This window comes from Hippichthys cyanospilos, chromosome 13 (assembly GCF_059441005.1).
Source record: "Hippichthys cyanospilos isolate Australia breed blue-spotted pipefish chromosome 13, RoL_Hcya_1.0, whole genome shotgun sequence".
In the NCBI taxonomy this organism is placed as follows: domain Eukaryota; kingdom Metazoa; phylum Chordata; class Actinopteri; order Syngnathiformes; family Syngnathidae; genus Hippichthys; species Hippichthys cyanospilos.
In genome coordinates, this window is record NC_142381.1 from 15,239,876 (window position 1) to 15,261,321 (window position 21,446).

At 38.1% G+C, this 21,446-nt stretch overlaps 1 protein-coding gene across 1 annotated transcript in view; it reads left to right on the forward strand.

The window, feature by feature from the left end:
* The window catches only part of flt4 (fms related receptor tyrosine kinase 4), an 86,101-nt gene that overhangs the window by 42,928 nt on the left and 21,727 nt on the right, over positions 1-21,446 (forward strand). The window contains exons 5-15 of the mRNA XM_088431399.1: positions 3,371-3,507; positions 3,589-3,754; positions 7,656-7,795; positions 7,869-8,040; positions 9,087-9,204; positions 9,359-9,543; positions 10,148-10,313; positions 13,230-13,365; positions 14,780-14,888; positions 16,811-17,155; positions 19,150-19,296. Of these exons, the coding sequence (XP_088287525.1) occupies positions 3,371-3,507; positions 3,589-3,754; positions 7,656-7,795; positions 7,869-8,040; positions 9,087-9,204; positions 9,359-9,543; positions 10,148-10,313; positions 13,230-13,365; positions 14,780-14,888; positions 16,811-17,155; positions 19,150-19,296 (1,821 nt within the window). The remainder of the gene's footprint in view (positions 1-3,370; positions 3,508-3,588; positions 3,755-7,655; positions 7,796-7,868; positions 8,041-9,086; positions 9,205-9,358; positions 9,544-10,147; positions 10,314-13,229; positions 13,366-14,779; positions 14,889-16,810; positions 17,156-19,149; positions 19,297-21,446) is intronic.

Here is a 21,446-nt window from a genome sequence, read left to right on the forward strand (position 1 = left end):
ATTAATCCATACCACAACATATAAATCAAGCATAAATGTGTTAAATATGACACCCATGAAACTACTAGTAACACAAACACATATGGTATTAATTAGTGTCCTTATAACGTAATTAATTCACATTCTGTCAACCCAAACATAATTTAACCATTCGGTGCCATGGATGAAAATTATGATCTTTTAAAATAGTAATAACAATAATAAATGATAAAATGCTGCTCAAATATGTTGTTTTATTTTTTTTTTATGGAGAAGAGCTGACACCTTTGACTAATGCTTACCTAATATAAGCCAAATGAGCACTGTAGTGATAACTGTGACCACTGGATGGCAGTCTTTTGACACTTACATCACAGCTATTACCTACATGCAATTCAAAGTGGGAGTCAATCTTCCATATGATACCACCCATATTTACATAAACATTATTCACAATATTTGGTCGGCTTTGAAAGATAAGTGAAAATGCTAAATAAAATGTCCCTCTAGAGCAGCGGTCCCCAACCACCAGTCCACGGACCAGTACCGGTCCGTGGATCAACTGGTACCGGGCCGCGTGAGCTGCACCCTAAATAACGTTTTGGAAATGATTTAGTTTAACAGTTCATACGTTTGTGCTTGATCTTTGTTTTTGTTGGCACCGCTTCTGGCCGCTGTTGCTATTACAACATAGTGAGAATAATGATGTGGTTCTTAGAGCAGCCAGCAGCAGCAGCATATCATCAGCTCTCTACTCAACCCATGTGCAGTATTTTGATCATTTTTGGGTTGTTTTCTTCCACATCATTGTTTGAATATTTTAGCTAAGGGATGGGACACTTGTGGCTATGTGATAACTATGAAATTTGACATGTCACCATCTGGTTGAAATTTCAGCTTCTTCTGTGTCATTTCTTTCGATGCTTTTTCTTTGATGTAAAATGCCTTTGATATACACATCAAAGCATCAGACAAAATACAGTATGATTTTAAAATATCAAAATTTAGAAAAGTGTTTTTGTAGACAGTTTTAAATTAGAAGGCATTTAATTTTGATGTCTCACCGGTAAAAGGCAAAATTTTAGCGTCACGTCAATTTGAGCAGTCATTAGCGTGTGTCACTGCAAATAGACGTTGGCATCTGGCAATTTACTGATCATCTGATGTAACATCTTGACGTACATTAGTTTTAATTACATTGATGTCTGGGGACAGCTGGAGCGTCCCCTTGCCTTGCTGTATTAACTGAAAAGCTGAAGAAAAAAATAGAAAAAAAGAGAGAAGTGACTCAAAAAAGTCCAGGTCCACTCATGAGAAATTCTTGTTTATTCGCCCTGACAAGGTGCCAAAACATGCTTCCACACATCTAACCAGGTGGGCCAATCAGAAGCAGATGAAGTCGTAGCCTTCAATTAGAAGCCGGTGAGAGGCAGGATGAGAAGAGGCCGCATGTGGATGCAGTTAACCGGACAGACGGTGGCCCCTTAATCTGTCTGGCCTGGACCACATGCACCAACACTCACTCAAATTCAATTTATCCTCCAGAGTCTTAAGGGCCTGTCTGGAAAGTCAAATCTAGACAGCTAGCTAGCTAGTAGCTAGCCTTTCCCATTCCTATAGAAACAGAGGACAGTGGCGCTGTCTCTGCCCACCTGAAACTTTTCCAAGCTGTAAAAAATGTCAGCAAACATTCCTACCTCACAACGGTAATAATAGAAATGTTCCGCATAAGACAGGTGTTTGCTACTACGTATGCTAAGTCAGCTAACGAGGTATATTTTCAGACGATAACACATGCTGTACAGTCATTGCATCATCGGATGAAAAAAATGTAAAAACTGGTCGGGGGAGATGGGAGGGTATAGCTGTAATTTTGTTTGTACATTTCAGTCGAGTTGGGCATGTCATTATGCTTCTCTAGCTAGAATGACATGCTTAAAAAATATCTTGTATTTTAAGGGGTGGGCTGAGATTCAATTTAAGCTCCCATTTAAATGGAATATGTGTAATTTTTTTGCAGGTGCCCGTGGGAGCTTTAGAAGCATTAATGCAGAAATACAAACCGGGCCGCATCCCTGGCCTGGCCTTATTTCATGGTATCAGTACTTGATGACAGACAATACTGTTATTGCAGTCCCGATAACAAAACTGAAAAAATTACAAGTCAGAAGAATGGAAAATTGACATTAAGTTCATGAGATTTCATTGGAAATGCTGTATTGAAAGAGCTCTATATTTCTTTAATATGATCTATTAGGTTTTTTTTTTTGGGGGGGGGTGTATCACAAGTACTATTGGTACTGATACTAGGTCATCAGTATTGTATTGGTGACTCGTATTGAGTTGAGGGCTCGTACAGTTATCGGTACGAAAAAAATGGTACAGAACATAGTAATATTATGATACAGGAAAAAAAAATGTTTATATTTGCTTTTGTTTGCTAATACTGTACTGTATCCTTGTATTTTTGTGTATATGGTGATGAAAAGGCAAAGTTCAACATGGCACGACCACTTATTTATCACAGTACCAGGAGTGTGCCATCCTTTGGCAAAAATACTGAAAATGACGTGGAAGAAAATGATTAAAAAAATGGTCATGGTCAAAATACCACACACGGGTCAAACACGAGCCTTGATTGTCTTTGCGTCATCTGTCAAAGTATGAGTGCCCTGTTGCTTTAAATATTTAAAGAGTTATGCCTGAAATCCTATCGTAAAGGTTGATCTAAATTTTGTTTCTAGGCACTTTTGTAAAATCCTGATGATCCTATCCAATCCAAGTACTTTTGGTATATCTTGCTTGATAGGATAGGAAAGGAAATTTCAAAAAACAGAATCTGGAGAGGCCATAGGACCAGCTGTGATTCCTTCTAAAGATTTCTGTATTATTTATCCGCCCAGCCCTTCAGTGGCACCTTCTCCAACTTTTCTATTTTACTAGCAATAAAAGAAATGGCCTTGGAAGAGAAGGCGAAATGGGAGAGAAAAAAAGTGAGTAATTTTCAGCGGCACTACATCATCTGTGGCCGGCGTGGAAGGGCTCGCAACGCTGGCTGGAGCGCGTCGCGATAGGCACGGCAGCCTGCACTCACGCTGCGGCAATACGAGCATTTGCTGCGATAACAGCTGCGGCGTAAATGGCTTGACAAAACATTAGTGCCGCATTAGCTGCGAGTCACAATAGAAGCGAATCAAGGTGTTGCAGATTTAATCAAAATACGTATTCTTCTTACGCATATTCTAGTAATGTCGATAAAGCTCTCGTATGGTGTGCCCTTTGGGGTCATTATGGGGCTGCGTTATATTTGGCGCGCTATAATGGCTGCCATTATGCCGGCTGCTATGAGGGCGACTCATTAATGACCCGCTGTTCCCCCATCTGCTTCCAGACCCCGAACAACCTTTCCTCAGGAGGGACGCGGCCAGCGACAACAACCTCGAGACCATTTTTATCACGCGCTACTCCACGGACGTCGTCGTGCCGTGCCTGGTCACGGTGCCCGACCTCAATGTCACACTCTACACGGTTTGTAGAGGGACGCGGTTTTAGCGCTCTAATCAAAGCCGATCGAGAGTTTAATTGCACTTTCTGGTTGCGTGCTTTCAGTATCCCGACCCGCTGGACGAGAACCAGCTGACTTGGAACAACAAACGAGGCTGGTCTATTCCCAGGCGCGTCATCGACACCGTGCCGATGCTCATCGGCTTTTCCTGCGTGGCCCGCCTCGACGGCAAAGAGTATCACTCGGCTAACTACCTGATTCACACTACAGGTAAATAAGCAGGAGGGGTCTGTGCGCATGCCGGGTGAAGCCATGGAATATCAACGAAGGGAGCCGCCTCGAAAAGAGATCAAGTGAAATAAGGGTGAAGCATGGCTGTGCCAATTTGAGATAACACGGATTGAGGTGACTTCATGGATTATCGCATTGATTCTAGGTTGGGAATTACCAAATGTCATTTTTATCAGGGGAAATACCCGCATTAGAAGAATTTCTAAAACATACCAGCCATTAACTATTGGGGGAAAAGGAAAATAAAAGTCGGACAGCACAAATGCTAGCACAAAATCAAAATTACTTGTCTAGATGCGGCATTTGCACAGGAAGTTTCCGTCTAATGGATTCTGCGCTATGATTAGTCACCACTTAAGATAAACGCCTCTGTCAAACAGACGATTCTATTTCCCCATCAGGAAAAAAGAAATATAATTACCTTGGGTCACACAGAGACATTAAATAGCTAAATTCAGAGATCATTTGAACTCTGTCGCTAAGCAAAACGGTGGTGCACAGACTGTGAAATGAATTCAAGGGATACAACAGCAGGGAAACATTAAGATTTGGTCAGCTAAATTATTTTTTACTTCCAATCAATGCCTTTAAAAACCCATTTTGCCATTTACATGAACAAAACAAGAAAACCGAGGAGCTGTGTGGTAGGTCATTATCTGTGCCTTGAGCAAGCAAAAAATATGTGTATGAGAAATCATTTAGTTATCAAATTAAATGAGCAAAAAAAAAAAAAAAAACGTTACTGCTGAAAATGGTGAAATAAAGTTTTGAGATACCTTTAACTCGTGTGCAGTAGTTTGTCCAATCCTTTCATCTTTACATCAAAGGTATAAAGCATTGAAAGAAGGCACTAGGGAGCTGAAATTTCAGCCAGATAATGACAACATGACATAATTTAAAATAACACAACCTCCTATTGTCACACCACCAGGAGTGTGCCATCCCTTGGCTAAAATACAGCAAGAATGATGTGAAAGAAAATGGCTGAAAAATGATCAAACTACCGCACAAGGGTTAAAATCTGCATCTATTAAACCTATTAAGATATGTCAAAAATCATATTTTTCCATCCCATAAAGCATGACGTTTCCTTTGTTTAATTGGCACAAGAATTACTGTACAAATTCCTATTGACATAAAATCCATCTTGAGTTGTAACCTTGACGAAGTTTGACTGTGAAGTCGATACCACACAATAAATTATAACTTGAGAAAAGTCAAGTAGCACATCAGAAAACTTGTCATTGCCTTTCAAAATGCACACAAAGCTCTGATGACACAACATCATATGACAAAAAATAAATGATCTCATCATTAAGTACCATTTAGCGACGCATAATTGCAGATTTAATTGTCCTTCAAATGTTTTCAAGAACTTTATCAATGTTGTTATGCTAATATGAGGATGATGGGCTGTCTTGGCAAGGGTGATTGTTGTGATGGAACACTTTGTTTTTATTTGGCCGGACTTCTGTAATGGTTTTATTTTTCCTCAGTTTTTCTCCCAAATTTCATCCCCGGGAAACCACTTAAAACATTCCAAAAATATAGCAAATATGCAGATACATGATGTGCATATGAATAAAGTATTCCAGTAGTCAGCGTGTAATGTATTGCCTTGTATGAATCACATGTATATGGAATCATTCTCATTGTGTTATGAGGTTACAAAAACACAACTGATCTAATTCTACCACCATCCGCCAAACGAGCAGTTATTAAATCATTAAAATGCCATCATTGCACAATACCAATTAGACCTTATTGCTGCCATTTTCTTTTATTTATTTATTTTTTTTCATGTCATTTCCCACAAAGGCAGCTTGCCTCTTTTATGCCGCCACATGTGCCATTATGTGCACAGAACCAAAGGCGAAGAACAAATGAAGCAAAAAACATAGTTGTGTTTTGAACAGGAGTGCTTCTAGTCCTATCTGGAGGGACCTGGCATTGATTAAGGGTAGTTTTGTTAAAGGGGCGCATTCCATCTGCTTCTGGATCATGCTAATTTATCACATGATAACAACATAGCTACATCGGCAAAAAAAAAAAAAAAAAAAAAATGCTGTTTTTACGGTAAAATACTGGCATGGTTCCATAAAAGTAGTGTTAAATTACGGTTACACATTTTTTACATTGACGGTGAAAAATTGGACTGATACTGTTGATTTTACACAGTACATTTTGTAACTGTAAAATCAACAGTATCAATACAATTGTACGCAGTACATTTTGTAATTGTAAAATCAACAGTAACAAGTTTTTTGCCGTAAATCTGGAAAATGTGTTGTCATAATTTAACGGTACTTTTCTGGCAGCTAAGTTGCCAGTATTTTACTGAAAAAAACACTTTTTTTTAAGAGTGTAATTGGTAGTCTTTGTCAGAGATCAAGTTTTGAAATTCAATAAAATAAGGTTAGTAAAGAAAGTAAATAAATAGCATGAAATGATACATGCAATGAAGCTACTTTGACAATAATGGAAGTGTCACCAGTTTTTAACTGTGGAGAAACTGAAAAACATAATGTGTAAACCACTCTTTGTATAAATAACATTTATCAGAACTTACTTGGTTATGTGTTGGTAAAGTTAGCTAACAGTAGCTTAAAGCATAAAACCCACTGAAACTGAACTTTAACTGACATTTTATTTATATGTATGAATGTAAGTGTTGACCTTTAAACAAGAAAAAAGATCATCAAAACAATTGATCGTTTTTTTATTTGAATATTTGTTTGGTCTTAAACTTCCTATAATTTCACCTATAATTTCACCTCTTGGCAGTTTATTTAGTCAGATTTCTGCTCTCGTTCACAAAACACACTATGTCGGTGTTGAAGTCAAACGTCTGCTTTTATTTCGGAAAACTGTGGTCAACATGTTTGTCTATTTTCTGACATTATGGACAAAAGTAATTGAATCGTTAAAATAAGGATGGTAGGATATTTTCTGCAAAAATAGTTTGAATAAGTTAATCAAATTAAACCATTTTTAATATCTAATTATTAATTGATGGATTAATCGATTATTAAAATAATAGTTTACCTAAAATATTTAGAAATGTTGTTCAATTAGTGGTTACCTGTTCTAACTGCCCCTCATCAGGTAGAAATTTGTCATTTTGAGTTTAGCAAGCTCTTGTTTTCAGGGGTCCTTTGGTGTAACTGCGCCTGACTATCCTGCATGATGTGTTCTGCTGATATTTTCCTGAATATTGCTGAGCATTGATGCCTTGGGAAATTGCATTGTGTAATACGCCTTGCCGTCTCTTGAGCCCTTTTCTACAAATACAATAGCTCCAAATAGACTATCGATCCACGTATGCTACTTCCACTTTTTCCATCAGCATTATCTCAATTCAATGTTTCAGATGCCGTAAGAGCCTCTACCGGTTTTGAGCAAATTATAGTTAGATTTTTTTTCTTCGCAATGAGGTAACTTAAAAAAACACTGGATGTATGCACACCCTGCGCGTAATCGTCCACTTTTCACTTCCGAGGGTGAACCGAAAGTCACAGATGGCCCCGATGGCCAAAAGCAACAACCGCGAATCAGCAGAGGGAGCCGAGATCGGATCTTGACCCAGAACGTTAAAACAATCACGCAACCACACACTCCTGTGCACCGAATGTCATTTCCAAGAAGCGCAGTGGACAATGTCCAAAGATATCTCCACTGTGTGTCTTTTATCTTCAATTACAACTTCACTACATCCTGCTAATGTCAATATTCTGACACATCAATGGAAACAGCTGAGAGCTTGTGTATAGTAAGATGGTTCCTCTGGTCCAAAGAGAGCCATTTCCTCTGGTCGCGCGAGGAAGGAAAAACTGCTGACGATGTCACCGTGACCTCCCTCCCCCTGTCTTTCCCCGGACAGGAAGTCGGGTTTACGATGTCAAGCTGTTTCCCGAAGAACCCGTGGAAATGCTTGCGGGGGAGGCCCTCTCCCTGAACTGCACAGTGCAGGTGGAGTTTGACACTGGGGTGACCATTGAGTGGACCTACCCAGGCAAGCAGGTTAGCAGAACGGCCACCCGGATACATTTCCACAACGTTATACAAAGCTCACTCCCTTCTTTCTTCTGACCAGACCAACAATTCGGTGGACACTAGATATCATCGGGATGCGCTGTCTCACGCCACAGAAGCGGCCAACATCTTGACCATCTCAAGGACTTCGATTACAGATTCTGGCCCGTATACCTGCAACGTCACAAGTGTGGACTTCACGCAGTCCAAAACAATGCAGGTCACAGTTCACGGTATGCACTCGCTCATGGTGGAGAAAACAAACGAGATGACGGCGCACCAGACTGCAATATTTAATGTTTTTTTTTTTTTTATTACCATTTCTTTTCTAACTGCAATACAGTGTTAGGACTCATGCAGAGACTAAAAAAACAATTCAGCTCATTATATGCTCAAAGACAATTTTACAACTTTGTATAGCTAATTATGTGGAACGAATCAGAAATTAATTCAAGATGGAATCGTGGAAGCAGATGGTTTCATGGGCAGAACCTTCTGTTTAAAGTTATAGTTAACAAAATTAATGAAATAAGTCAAACTAGAATGACATAAAAAGTAGAGTGCTTAAAAAATTCAATAGCTGACACTACATTTATGGCTCTAAAACTAACTCAAACTTCCATTGTATGCATTTTAGTTATACTCTACGTCCACATAAATGAAGGAATTGACAATAGTCATTTATTTTTTCATCTTTAACTCGACAAATACTTAAATGTTAAAAAAACAAACAAAGAGAAACGATAACGGGACCTAGTGCAAACTTAACTAAAAGTAGACATGGGTGAGAACCCAAATTGTTTTAAAATTAACTTATTCATAGCCAGCCCAGTAAAAATGATCAACGTTAATAGCTGTCAATGGTAGTGAATGGAGTAATTAATACTTACTGAATAAACAATGAATAAATCAAGTTAAACATGATATCGGACCCTCAGATTCACATCTCTTAAATCTAAACCAATTTTTCCACCCAACTATTTGATAAATACTGAGCTAATACAACAAGGCTTGGAATGGATGGACTGGAAATTTTCCGCCATCTTAATTATCATAAAAAAATGAGCGGTGACTACATAAGTCTTCAATATTAGCATAAAAAGATCTCTGGAACAAAAGTGAGTTATATTTAAACTAAATTCATCCACAGATGCATTCGACTACCTGTCATTATTTAAAGATGTGCTGCCCTTTTGTTGGATTTCACTATCCAACGGCTAACAATCTTTCCTGCACTTTATACCACGCGCCGAGTAGAATATCTTGTCTTTCATCCTAGAAAAGCCATTTATAAAGCTGGACTACAGAAGCGGACCAGTGGTGGAGGTAACATCTGGCCAGAAGTCATTTAAAATGCATGTGAATGTATCTGCGTTCCCCACACCTGAAACCCGATGGTAAGTTGCGGCTCCCCGTTGTGTCCATTAAGTCTAACAGGCAGACACTAAAAGCATAATTAGGCCTCCCCACCTTGAGATTTACTCACTTAATTAGGGAGAGCGTACCTCAACGGGAGGGAGTGAAGCAGCTGCGTTCTGTTGTGTATCAAAGGTACAGAGACGGAAAGCTGATTACCGAGCGACCCGAGTTCAAGATGAAGCGCATGAGGATTCACCTTAACCACGCCTTGGAGATCAAGGACGTGGGACCCGGTGATGCTGCTCTCTACATGGTCGTGCTGAAGAACAATGCAGCCGCCCTGGAGAGGAGACTCAACATCACGCTTGTTGTTAATGGTAACGGGTGCCCGTACAGATAGATGCGAGGCCGCATGCTCTCGTGTCAAAGCAAATGATGTATAAGTGCTTTTAAGTGGTTGAAAGAATCAATATCGGAGTTCACTCCAGTTCTGTTGAACTTTGATTATTAGTCGCAGTCGGTCTTTACTTTAAAGATGAGCGACCATATTGTGACAGTCTCAGTCGGAAACGTTTGACTTCGAGGCCATTCAACTTTCCGAGGTTCCGCGCGATTTAGTTTCCAGCTGGGATAAACTCCAGCTTTCCGGTAATCCGGGATAAGCGGTGCAGAAAATGAATGAATTGATGATTGTTGGTACGTTTCATCATGAAACAAAATCCCCTGCGCATAATTGCAATCCTGCGGAAAGCAGGATATGTTGTTTACTATGCCAATAGGATCACAGAAATATGCATCCAAAAAATAACAATTACCAGAATGGCTAGTGTCTGACAGTCTACGGTATATATATATATATATATATATATTTTGGTGTTGAAATAGATTATAAAGATATCTCAATTTTCATATCCGGAGACATAACAGTGTGTTTTTTGAAAACCCATCACATTTTATGACTCCCTTTCTCCTCTCTCGCAGTTGCCCCCCAGGTAAATGAGAAAGAAGTGGCGGAACCATCTAGCCCGTACCCCAGCGGCAGCGGGCAGACGTTAACGTGCACCGCCTATGGTCTCCCGGCTCCCACCATCAACTGGCAGTGGAGAAAGTGGGGCCCGTGTGTCCTCAACAATACCCGTAGCAGAGTGTAAGAGAAAACATCACCCTCACTTGGGTAACTTTTTCCCTCTGTAATAGTTGCGGGAGCAGCAGTTTTGATCGGATCCACAAAAACAAAAAATAGAGGTTGAGTGAAGGCACCGTAATTTTCAGGCTGTAAGCCCCACCTTTTTTCTCATTATTTGAGCCCTTAGGCTTATAGTCAAACGTGGCTTATCTCCAGTTTCTTTTTCTTTGATTGGATTTTTATTTGATGGTATTTGTTCAAGGTGTCACTTTGTGGAACAACTACAAAATAGTTGTGAATCAATGGCTGTGCTCAAACAGTTTTAAACATATAGTATAAAAACTATAAAAATTATGTATAATTTGATATACGAGTAAATTTGATTCCCCAAAAAAGACGCAACCTTAATTATGGGGTCAAATTCTGGTATTTTCTAGGTTACTACACATAACACGCACCAACACTTAGGCAACAAGACAAGATCGAAGTATTGGTTTTGAATTTGAACTGCTATTTAACTTGTATAAGTATACTTAAACCTGAATTCTTTTTAACATTGACAAAAAGGAATAGAAATCAACTTCAACGACTGTTATTTTTTTTCAGCTTTTATGCAAGTTACAGCTTAGTCTAAAACAGAAAAAAAACAAGTGCATCAAAGTGAATAAATCCATAAAAAAAAATGATGATGAAAATTCTTATTTTATTACAATTATACTTCACATGACAAAAACAAAGCCTTTTCCTTGGGTTCACTCATCCCCGCCCCCTTGGCATCACCTCGGGCCCCCCTGAGAAGCACTGCTGTAAGCAGACAGTTTAAAAAAATAGAGTTTAAAAACAAAAACGGAAAAAAAAAAGGAAACTTCCTTACCATCTTCCTGCATGAATATCTGATGTTGCAACCGGCGGCTTACCCGTGACAAAAAATGTTTTTATGCTCAATTTTTGCTGCTGCGTCTTATTGTCTGAACAAAATGGCAGTTGCACAACTAGCAGAGGAGGAGAAGATCAGAAAAAAGACAGAGTTTGTCTCTTTGATCCCCCTCTCCTCTATTACTTCATCCAGCAGCCCTTTTGCATTCTAGCATCACCATGGCACAAATGCTAATGCACTAGAAAGGCAACCTCTATACTCAATGCGCGCGCTCACATTTAGATGCCATAAATCACACACAAAACAACTTTTGGCACACACACACATTTATTACCAAGCATATATTTCCCCGCCTTGGGCTTTTTCTCCCATTTTCCATCTGCACTCAATCCCTTGACATGATCGAATAGTTTCTTTGCACAACCATGCATAGCAAATTGTTGGGCTTTTTCATATTCCTTTAACCCCAGGTGTTAGGCTCGCTATATTTTTCGAATATTAAGTCCTGGTCACGATCTTCCACCAAGGCTACAATTTTCACATGATGCATGCTTCGGGCAATCCTAGATATCACCTGTGTGGGTGGATGTGTCCTTATAGGCCACCTGCTGAGCCTGAACAATTTCGTAACGAGTCAGAGGCGCTGAAGTATGTTTTTGTTTTTGAGCAAAATAATTCCACTTCCTTTCTGTTTGTTTCAATGGCAAAACAAGGAGAAACATGTCTTTCTTCGCTCACGTTTGCTTGCAAGTGACTCCAAAACAAATGCAAACTAGGACACAAATGGTATGTCTGCATGTCAAATATTTGGTCAAACTGACCATGATTATAATTCACCCTCAAACTGACAGACATGCTAACTTTAATAGCATTAGCTGAATGCCACATTTAAACGCATATGCACGTATACACACAGATTCAAATATTTCATTTGAATTATTCTTTTTATCAAATTTAATGTGTTAATTTAGGAGATTACATTTCGTTAAGGGTTAATGTTAGCTCAATTCAAGTTATTTCTTCACAGCTGAACTTTGCAAACTTTTGGACCAAACTTAGTCAAGTTTTAACATCAAAAGTTGTTTGATGGCTCAACAGAAAAAAAAAAAAGTTCAAAAAATGATTTAAAAAAAGCTTTAACAACAGTCTTCTAAACTAAATATTGTATTTTTATTGAATGATTTTACATTAATTTCAAGAAGCTTACGAGTCTTTTGTACAATAGTTGAAAAAAATAACTCCAAATTCAATTCCAAATACATATTTTTACATATATTTCATGAATCGAGGCATTCAATCCTAAGTATTTATTTATACATGTATTTATTTTCAAGAGTTGTTGCAAAAGAGGGTTGAACAATGGATGGCACTGAATGAGTTAATCGCAGTTCTGAAAAACTGTGTGATAAATTATTTTAAACAAAATTGAATCGCTTGAATTAAAGTTTACCTGGATGGATTTAGAGTATTAGAAAAAAAACCTAAATGTTTTTAAACAAATGAGCAACTGTAATTAATATGAGTATTGAAATATGAATTCAACCTGTATACAGTGCAAGTGAAAAGTCAGAAAACAGCTGCAATTTCAAATATTCTCAAACATAATATGATCGAGAAACGCTATTTGCAAAGCAAAAGGTGCCTTTTTTTTAAGAATCTTAATTATCAGACCTACTTGGTTTGTTTACCAAATAATTAAGAAACATCCAGGCGACTTTCTGTAGAAGGCAAAAAAACTTTAATAATTTACCTCAACAATTTAGTACTTTTTACAATCTATCTAGAAATATTTTTCAAGACAGAAACAATTCACAAAAACGTCTTCGCAGGGTTTTCAATCAGCTTTACTCATACATTAAATTTCCATCGCTGATAGCGAAGTTTTTCCACGGGGAAATTAATGTCGATATTCCGATATGAAGCAAACCAGCATGCGAAGGGAGAAAAATAATCTCACGCATCAGGATGTCTGCTTTGATGTGGTTCTCATTCACCCCCACTGCCCAGTCTATGCTCTGAATGTCAATGAGGGGACATGTCATCAATGTGTTTCTCTCTAGGGTTCGACCAGACAGGAATGGCAGAGCTGACACCATCGCTGACTGTCAGGACTGGCAGGACGTTTACTTGGAAGGAGCCGTGAATGAGTTGGAGGCAATTGAAACATCTGTTGAACTGGTGGACGGACGACAGAAGGTTAAACATGGCTGTCTCATTATAACGTGTCAGTTTTTTGATATGATCATGTGGCTTAGGGTTGGACGATAAATTGTCAAAATTTGTCATTGTACAAGCAAAATCGTGAAATTTAGATTTTGCAACGATAGGTACAAAGTACATTTAAAGGGATAGACTTATTCAGCCATTTTTAGCAGGGAAATATTTTAGCTTCGCACTTGAAAATATCTGTATAACAGATTGAATGTCTGCGCATAATTACGTAAAATTATGTTTTTTGGGGTTGAATGAGTTACTATCTTAATGAGATAATATTTCATATAAAATGAATACTTTAAAAGCATATTTTTCAACTTGCTGTTGACTGAAAATGACATCCCATGTGTTGAAGGCCCAGGTAACAATCAATCAGGTTAGGTATGTCACATGACCAACAGGTGAGCCATGATTGGTCATTACCCAAGCCTTGAGCATCAAGCCTTGAGTTGTCATTTTCAGTCAGTGACAAATAGGAAAAATATGTTTTTCAAGGTATTAATTGTACATGATTATCACAGTTTAGTGAGGTAGTCATTTAGTTATCAAGTTAAATATGAACAAAATATGAACTTATTACTGCTAGAAATGGCAAAATATGCCACTTTTATGCTACTTTTAAGGAATTTATGCAAAAGCTATGCGAGTTAAGTTTATTTTAATACTAATTTTAAGACTTGTGCTGTATTTTGTCCAAATGTGAAAAACCTTTGGTGTAAAGATCAAACGTAAAGCATTGAAAGAAGACACTAGGGAGCTGAAATTTCACCCAGAGGTGACAACACGTCAAAGTTTGTCATGGCATGACCACTTATTTATCACATTACCAGGAGTCCGCCATCCCTTGGCTAGAATACTACAAGCGTGATGTGGAAGCAAGCTTTTTTTCAAATCAAATTTTAAATGATTGTTGAGTTTACTTATTCCATTAAAATAGTCATTGTCCAGAATGACTGAAGAAAAATCTAGATTTGATTCTTCTGCCATATCGCCCAGCCCTCATGTGAGCTAGAAGATTTACATAAGTAGTCTGATCCGTGAACTGGGATATTTTGGGTGAACGCGTCCTCAATTTCTGAGCTCCATAACAAAATTTGTCAATCAAAACCCATTTCCACAGTAGAAATATTTAGAAGGGTCTTCCTCTGCAGGCTTCCTGCGCGGGTTACTTGTAAACACACGCATGTGCACGTCCTCACTTCTGCAGGGGAAATGGCCGCGGGAAAACAAAACCCAACCGACATAGCGCACAACTGCACGCAGTCAAGCTGTGTTGACTCGTCACCGAGCAAAGTTTGCTTTGTGTTAACCTGTCAAAACGCAATCAACTTTGTGTCTGCTCAGACAAGCGCTTGACAGCTAACTTCATCTCTCCTCCACCTTGTCTCACCCGCAGACCGTCAGCCGGCTGCAAATTCGCAACGCCAGTGTCTCTCTCCTGTACAAGTGCTCTGCGGAGAATAAAGTTGGCAAAGATGAACGCCTCATTTACTTCTATGTAACCGGTGAGTAGGCTACGTTATGCCCGCCTTCCCCCTCTGGTTGCGGCTGACGGATGCTGTGTGCTTTGGTGTTACTGGGAAATGTTTTAAGTGTCGGTTTTTCTGAAGCCCAGGACAGTTGAAGGAATACGGCATTTGTTTGCGCTTACAGCTTCGGATGGAGCCGTTTAAAAAATTCAACAGAAAAATCCTTTTCAGCCAAAGAACACACATGTATTATTGAGTGGAACACTGTTGCAAACGCAGAGTTTCCTTTGATTGGAAAAGGAAAAGCCCCGTTTTAAAAAGATTTAAGAAGAACATTTTGAACATCTTTTTAAATATAGTCAGTGATTCATACCTTTTCAATTATTTCTCATAATTATTAATAATTATTCTATAGTATCAAATAGAATCAAAGGCCTTTGATTCTATTTGTGTTACAAGCAGTTGAAGATGTGACATAACACATTCACGCTGAATTAATGTTGCAATATGTATTTTATGATTTTGTTTTTTTAGGTTGTGACATCCAGGTCAATTGTTTGCACAGCTACCTCGCATTGCTCACCTAATGATTGTGAAAATGTAAAAGTAGCTTTGTTTTAAATGACTAGCCCACCGGATCACATTTTCATGATTTATATTTGAGGATACAATGTTAAGGTATGAATTTATGTGTTATAATTAATGACAGCAATGTTACCTGTATTGTCACTGCAATGAAAGGTTGGCATACATAAAGATCAAACATTAAAATACTGTATTTTCCGCACCATAATGCGCACCTAAAAGCCTTATTGTTTTTTAAGAAGCTGATGGTGCGTCTTATAATCCGGTGCGCCTTATATATGGATGAATATTGAGATTGGGATCCGTAGATGGGCAATAAACTGATAAAGTAAGCTTTACCTGTTTCTTTTGTGTGTTTACAGTTGAACAAGGTTGGTCATTATGACATTGAGTTATTATGATATATTGGTATTACTTTGAATATTGCTATATTGTGATTGAAAAAGTTTGAAAATATGTCATTGATTGAGGGTGCTCCTTATAATCCGGCGCGCCTTATACAGGGAAAACGATTTAAAATATGTCATTAATTAAGGGAGCGCCTTATAATCCGGTGCGCCTTATAGTGGGGAAAATACGGTAATCATTTTTGGCCAGTCTGAAGGGTCATAATCGGCCAATTGGCTGATTAAACGGTCAAATGTTTATTTTGATTGACTTCATTTTGGAGAATTGTGGTATTTTTGCTGCAATTTACTTAAAACTGTCCAATAGTTTGACTCATAACATTGTTCAATTTGCAACCCAAAATGTGAGCCTAAGGCTTTTTTTTTGGCTTCAGATGGGTACTGGGAAATCTGACAGAAACACATTTTTCTTAGAGAATTTAGATATAGTCCCATGAAATCAAGGATGAACTTTGTGGCCACATTTTCAAAATGTCTCTTTGGCTCAGTCATAACCTTGCTCATCACCAAAAGAACATTACTCTTACAGTGAAGCATGCTGATGGCAGCCTCATGCTTGAAGGCAGTTTTTCTTCAGCTGGAACAGAGCCCTTTGTTGGGAAATTTTCCAAATGCCAGTCAATGTTAGCTCAATACCTTAAAGGGATAGTCCATTTATTAAGCCATTTTTAACAGTAACAAGTTAGTTTTTTTTTTAAATGACTAAATCATTCTTCATCTACAAATAATACAAAAAATGACTAAATGAATCACTAATTGTACATCATTAATAAATGTGATAATTATTATGGATAAAATATGAACTTGTTACAATGTCAAAGTGCCCTTGAGCAAGACACTTAACCCCCAATAGAAAAATCACTTTATAAGTGTGACCATTTATATGCAAACAAAAAGTAAATGTTCCATGAGATGTCCCCTAGGAAGTGTTTTATTTTTTCGTTTATTTCTATTTGTATGCCACAGCCATCCCGGAGGGATTCAGCGTGAATGTGCATCCATCAGAAAATCCACTGGAGCAAGACAAGGTGTCTTTGTGGTGCAGCGCCGACAATTACACCTACGAGCATCTGCGCTGGTACCGCCTGGACCCACACGCCCTGCAGGGAAAGCCGCAAGAGTGCCGAAGCGTGCACCTCTACGCCGACGCCCTTGACGGACAACTCATCTTCCACAAAGCGTCCAACAGCTGGGTCCTAGATTTCACCCTAGCCGCCGTACAGCTGCAGGATGCGGGTCACTATGTGTGTGAGGCTCAGAACAGACGGAGCGGAGAGAGACATTGTCTGTTCAGATATATGTCTGTCAAAGGTGAGGGACAAAAGAGATGGCGCCCGCAGACTTAACCATTCCTGTGCCGTGTACGCAAGTAATCATGAAATGCGCCCGGCAAGCACAGCACTCTGTGGACATGCCTTTCAAATGCATCCCGATGCATCGAGCGACCCACGCAAGTCGGCGCTCGCATAATGAAAAAAGTAGCGTGGACGGCGCTGAAAGTCAAGCCGAGGTGCCGCGGGGCTGAGCTACATAATGTGTGCCTCGCTCGGGCGCTTGCGAGATGTAATGTAATGGGAGTTTTTTCACCTCTGCTCTCTCTGCCATCGTGCTGACTACAGTGAAGCCAGCGTGAATAATTATTTGGTAATTGGGTGTAGATGCGGCCAAATAACAGTGAGGCACTTCAGAAACCAACAACGCCATGCTTCTGGTACACGATCTAGAACCTGCATTGCATGAATGATTGTTCAAATATATTATTTCAAATAAATGAGCTCTATACAAGTCTCCTCTGTAGTTTAACAGGGTTTTCATAAGCGTCGACAAAAACAATTTTATGCTTTTTAATAATGTGAAAGGAACAATACCGTTTTCTTTTCAAATTAACTCATATTTTTACATGTTGTTTAAAACAGTCAATCCCAGGTACTTTTTTCAAAATTTTCAAGTGTTTGGCTAAAGAAGGGTCTAAAAATGGTTGGTACTGAATGAAGAACTTAAGTATTTTTAATAATAAAAGTAATAAACAAAAGCAGTAAATAATCATTTTTAGGGAATTGAGTACTAATAAAATCACTTTCCAAGTTTGAAATTGAAACCATTTTTACTCTTTCAGAGCCATGAGAATTCAGGTCTTTTAAAATACTAGTAATAACAATAATATTCTCATCAAATATGTTTTTGTATGGAGAGTAGCTGACACCCTTGACAAAGTGATAACTAGTGACTGAGCACTGTAGTGATAACGGTGACCATTGGATGGCAGTGTTTCCACACTAACAACAGAGATATTACAGCACATGCAATTCAAAGAAAGGAATGCAAATCAATCTTACGGATGATAGCACCAAATATCACATAGACATAGCACACAATATGCTGTCGGCTTTGAAAGATGAGTGAAAATGCTAAATATGCTGGTCCTCTAGAGATTTCCTTTTCCGATAGCACTTGGCACTAAAAGAGTGAAGTGCTTAAGTAAAGTAATTGACGTTGTGGAATATTTGACGACAGTTTGTTTTCCAGACTACTTTACTGGTCTTGCGTAAATCCTAAAAAAAGCAATCAGCAACATACTTAAGTACAGTGGACCCCCGTGTTACAACGTCCCTGACTTACACAGAACCGACGCGGAATGAATTAATCTCGTAACCCGGGGCCCACTGTAGTTTGCTAGCTAACGTAATTGATTACTTTAGTAATATTTGCGGCTAGTACTGATTGATTACTTTAGGTAAACTAAAGTAATTGTGTACTTGGATTAAGTAAATAAGTACTAGGGGAAAAAAAAGGTCATTTTACACTCACTTTTAGCCAAATACTTGAGAAAGTATTGAAATAATTGAGTGTCTTGACCTGAAAAAAAACATAAAAATAAGTCTTTGGGATTTAATGAGTTAAGAGCCAATTGATTGGAACATGATGCAACTAATAGCTAAAGCAGTGCTTCTCAATTATATTTCGCCAAGCCACCCCTAGGAAAGAGAAAACTCTTTGCCCTCCCCCACTCGACGCACTGATTATAAATATGGTTTTTACTGATAAAAAGACTTTTACAGACAAAAACAAAGCCTTTTCCCTGGGGTCATCCGTGCCCCACACAGTTTTTGAAAGACGGGTCACATCTATTCACAGGTTGAGAACCATTGAGCTAGCGAACTCAGCTAACTAACACTCAAGCACAAAATCAATGTGACTGCTGTACTGAGAAATGTGCTAATACGACTTTTTACCTGACTGGTACTGTGTTTTACACACCAATTCAATCGCTCAGATGTTTTTGATCCGTGTGCGTTCTTACTCAGGCCTCGAGGCGCCCCGTTACAAGCGCAGTCTCACCAACCAGACGGTGAACGTGACGGAATCGCTGCACATGGAGTGCGACGTGGAGGGAAGACCTCTGCCTCACCTCTCGTGGTTCAAAGACAACCAGCCGCTCCACCAAATGTCAGGTGCGCCAACGCGTTTGCATTGTTCACAACACACTGGCTTTGTTATTTTAATGACGCTTTTGTCACTGTCCATTTTCACTTTGGAAAACTCGTATGGATACAAAAGGCCAAGGCATCTCACAGGGCAAACTTTTTCATCTTTATATGGTTTTCAATATTTCAGAAATGTTACGTTTAGGGGGCTATATGTAAAAATGTAGTTAGTTTACAAAAATATTTTTGGCATCAATTTGAAGAAAGAAATTGCGCTGTTTGTGCATTGACTCTGTCCCTATCTCCCGTGAATAGCAGGTTGTCTACTGTACCTTTATTTAATTCTGTATGAAGTTATTATAGCTAACACTTTGAGCGCCATTGACGTGAAAAGACGTCAACAACCCTACCAAGGAGCGCGATTGATGTCAATTGACGTCATCAACATTTTTGGTTTGTTTTTGTTTTGTTGCTATGGCAGTGGTTCAAAATAAGAAACGTGGGCTGTTCTGATTTGATCATTAAAAACTTAGAAAATTAAAAAAAACTCAAAATATGGTCATTCAGAACGCTTTAATTTGGCTGTTTTTTTTTCTCTTTTTATATTAAACTAGAAACGAGTGATTTTTAATGAACTAAAGGACATTTTACGTTCATAAAACGTACTAAAACTATGTTTTCATCTTTTTCAGTTAATTCCATATATGAGAGTTTGTAGTTTATTTAAAATATTTTTTTATTTCGGTAGTACTGTACTGCTATGCTAAAAAGACCTTTTTTCTTTTCTTAAACGCCACAAATGTTTCATATTCTTGGCATCCAGGCGAAACGTTGTACCTCCAAAATAACCACTTGTCAGAAGACCCCATAAACGGCATGTTTGATCATCCAATAACAATGCATTCTAAAAGAAAGTGAGACATTTTGGTCTTTTTTTTTTTTTTAAATGAAAAAAATAACAGAAATTTCCCAAATTGACCTAAGATTTCTGCTTGATAACTGAGAATGATCTCATATACTGTATATAGAAAAGCTTAAAACTAATGAAAACTAAGTTAAAACATAAAAAAAAAAAACTTACAATTTAAAAACTACAAATACAAATAAAATGAAATTTAACTAATGAAAAAAAAAATACAGCCTGGCTATAATCTGCTGGATTATAAAATTGTTACTTTTATATAATTCCAGGGATTTTGAACAATTTGAAAATAAGTTTGAAGTTAGTTCAGCTTGAATCGTATTTGACTTCACTTGTTCCGCTCTCAATTCAAAAACAATATCTGTAAATCATCCAAGATGAATGGTGCAAGGACCCATTCAATTTATTACTCAAATTTATTTTCACCTTTGCTGTCACATTGGAACCGAACTGTCCAGCCACTGGAATGGTAATGGCACCGTCCATCTTTTTGACATCCGTTTTGAGCCAAGAGGTGACCTTCTTAAGATGGACAAACAGTTCAGCCTTGCCTTGATAAACCATCTAATTCTATACCACTATTGGTAAATCAACAAATCCACTGCGGTAAGGTAATGCATATTTTTACAAAGCACCTCATCGCCCACCCAGCAATCTGCACACACTCTTATACACCCACGTTGTCCAACTTTGCATTTTTTAGGACATTGCTCAGATCAAAACACTCACTTGGATCTAGAAGTGATACAGCATTGTTATCAACAACTAGCTTTTTTCTTTTTTTTTGTAGTCCACCCATCATCCTCTAATGCAGGGGTGTCCAACTTATTTTAGCACAGGTGGGAAAAAATCTATTCAAGTGGGTGAGACTGGTAAAATAATCATTTATAGTATCTTGAAAACAATTAGTGTCACTTAAGCCGATTTTGCTATGTGTTTTGGTATGGTCCCAATTCCTAGCATATCGCGGCAGTCAACTATAAATATATTTTTGTCAACTAGTTATAAAAATAAATAAAGATGAAAAAAGTAAAAGAACTTGCTTTTTGGTCCCTTATAAATATATTTTTGTCAACTAGATATAAAAAAAAACAAACAAATAAAGATGAATAAAGTAAAAGAACCTGCTTTTGGTCCCCTATATACCCCAATATATTTTTTTTCCTTAAATTGCTTCCTTAAAGGGCCAGTGTGTAAAATTTAGACTGTTTTTCGTTAAAAATGAATAAATTAAATTATTGTAAATTTCCAAAAC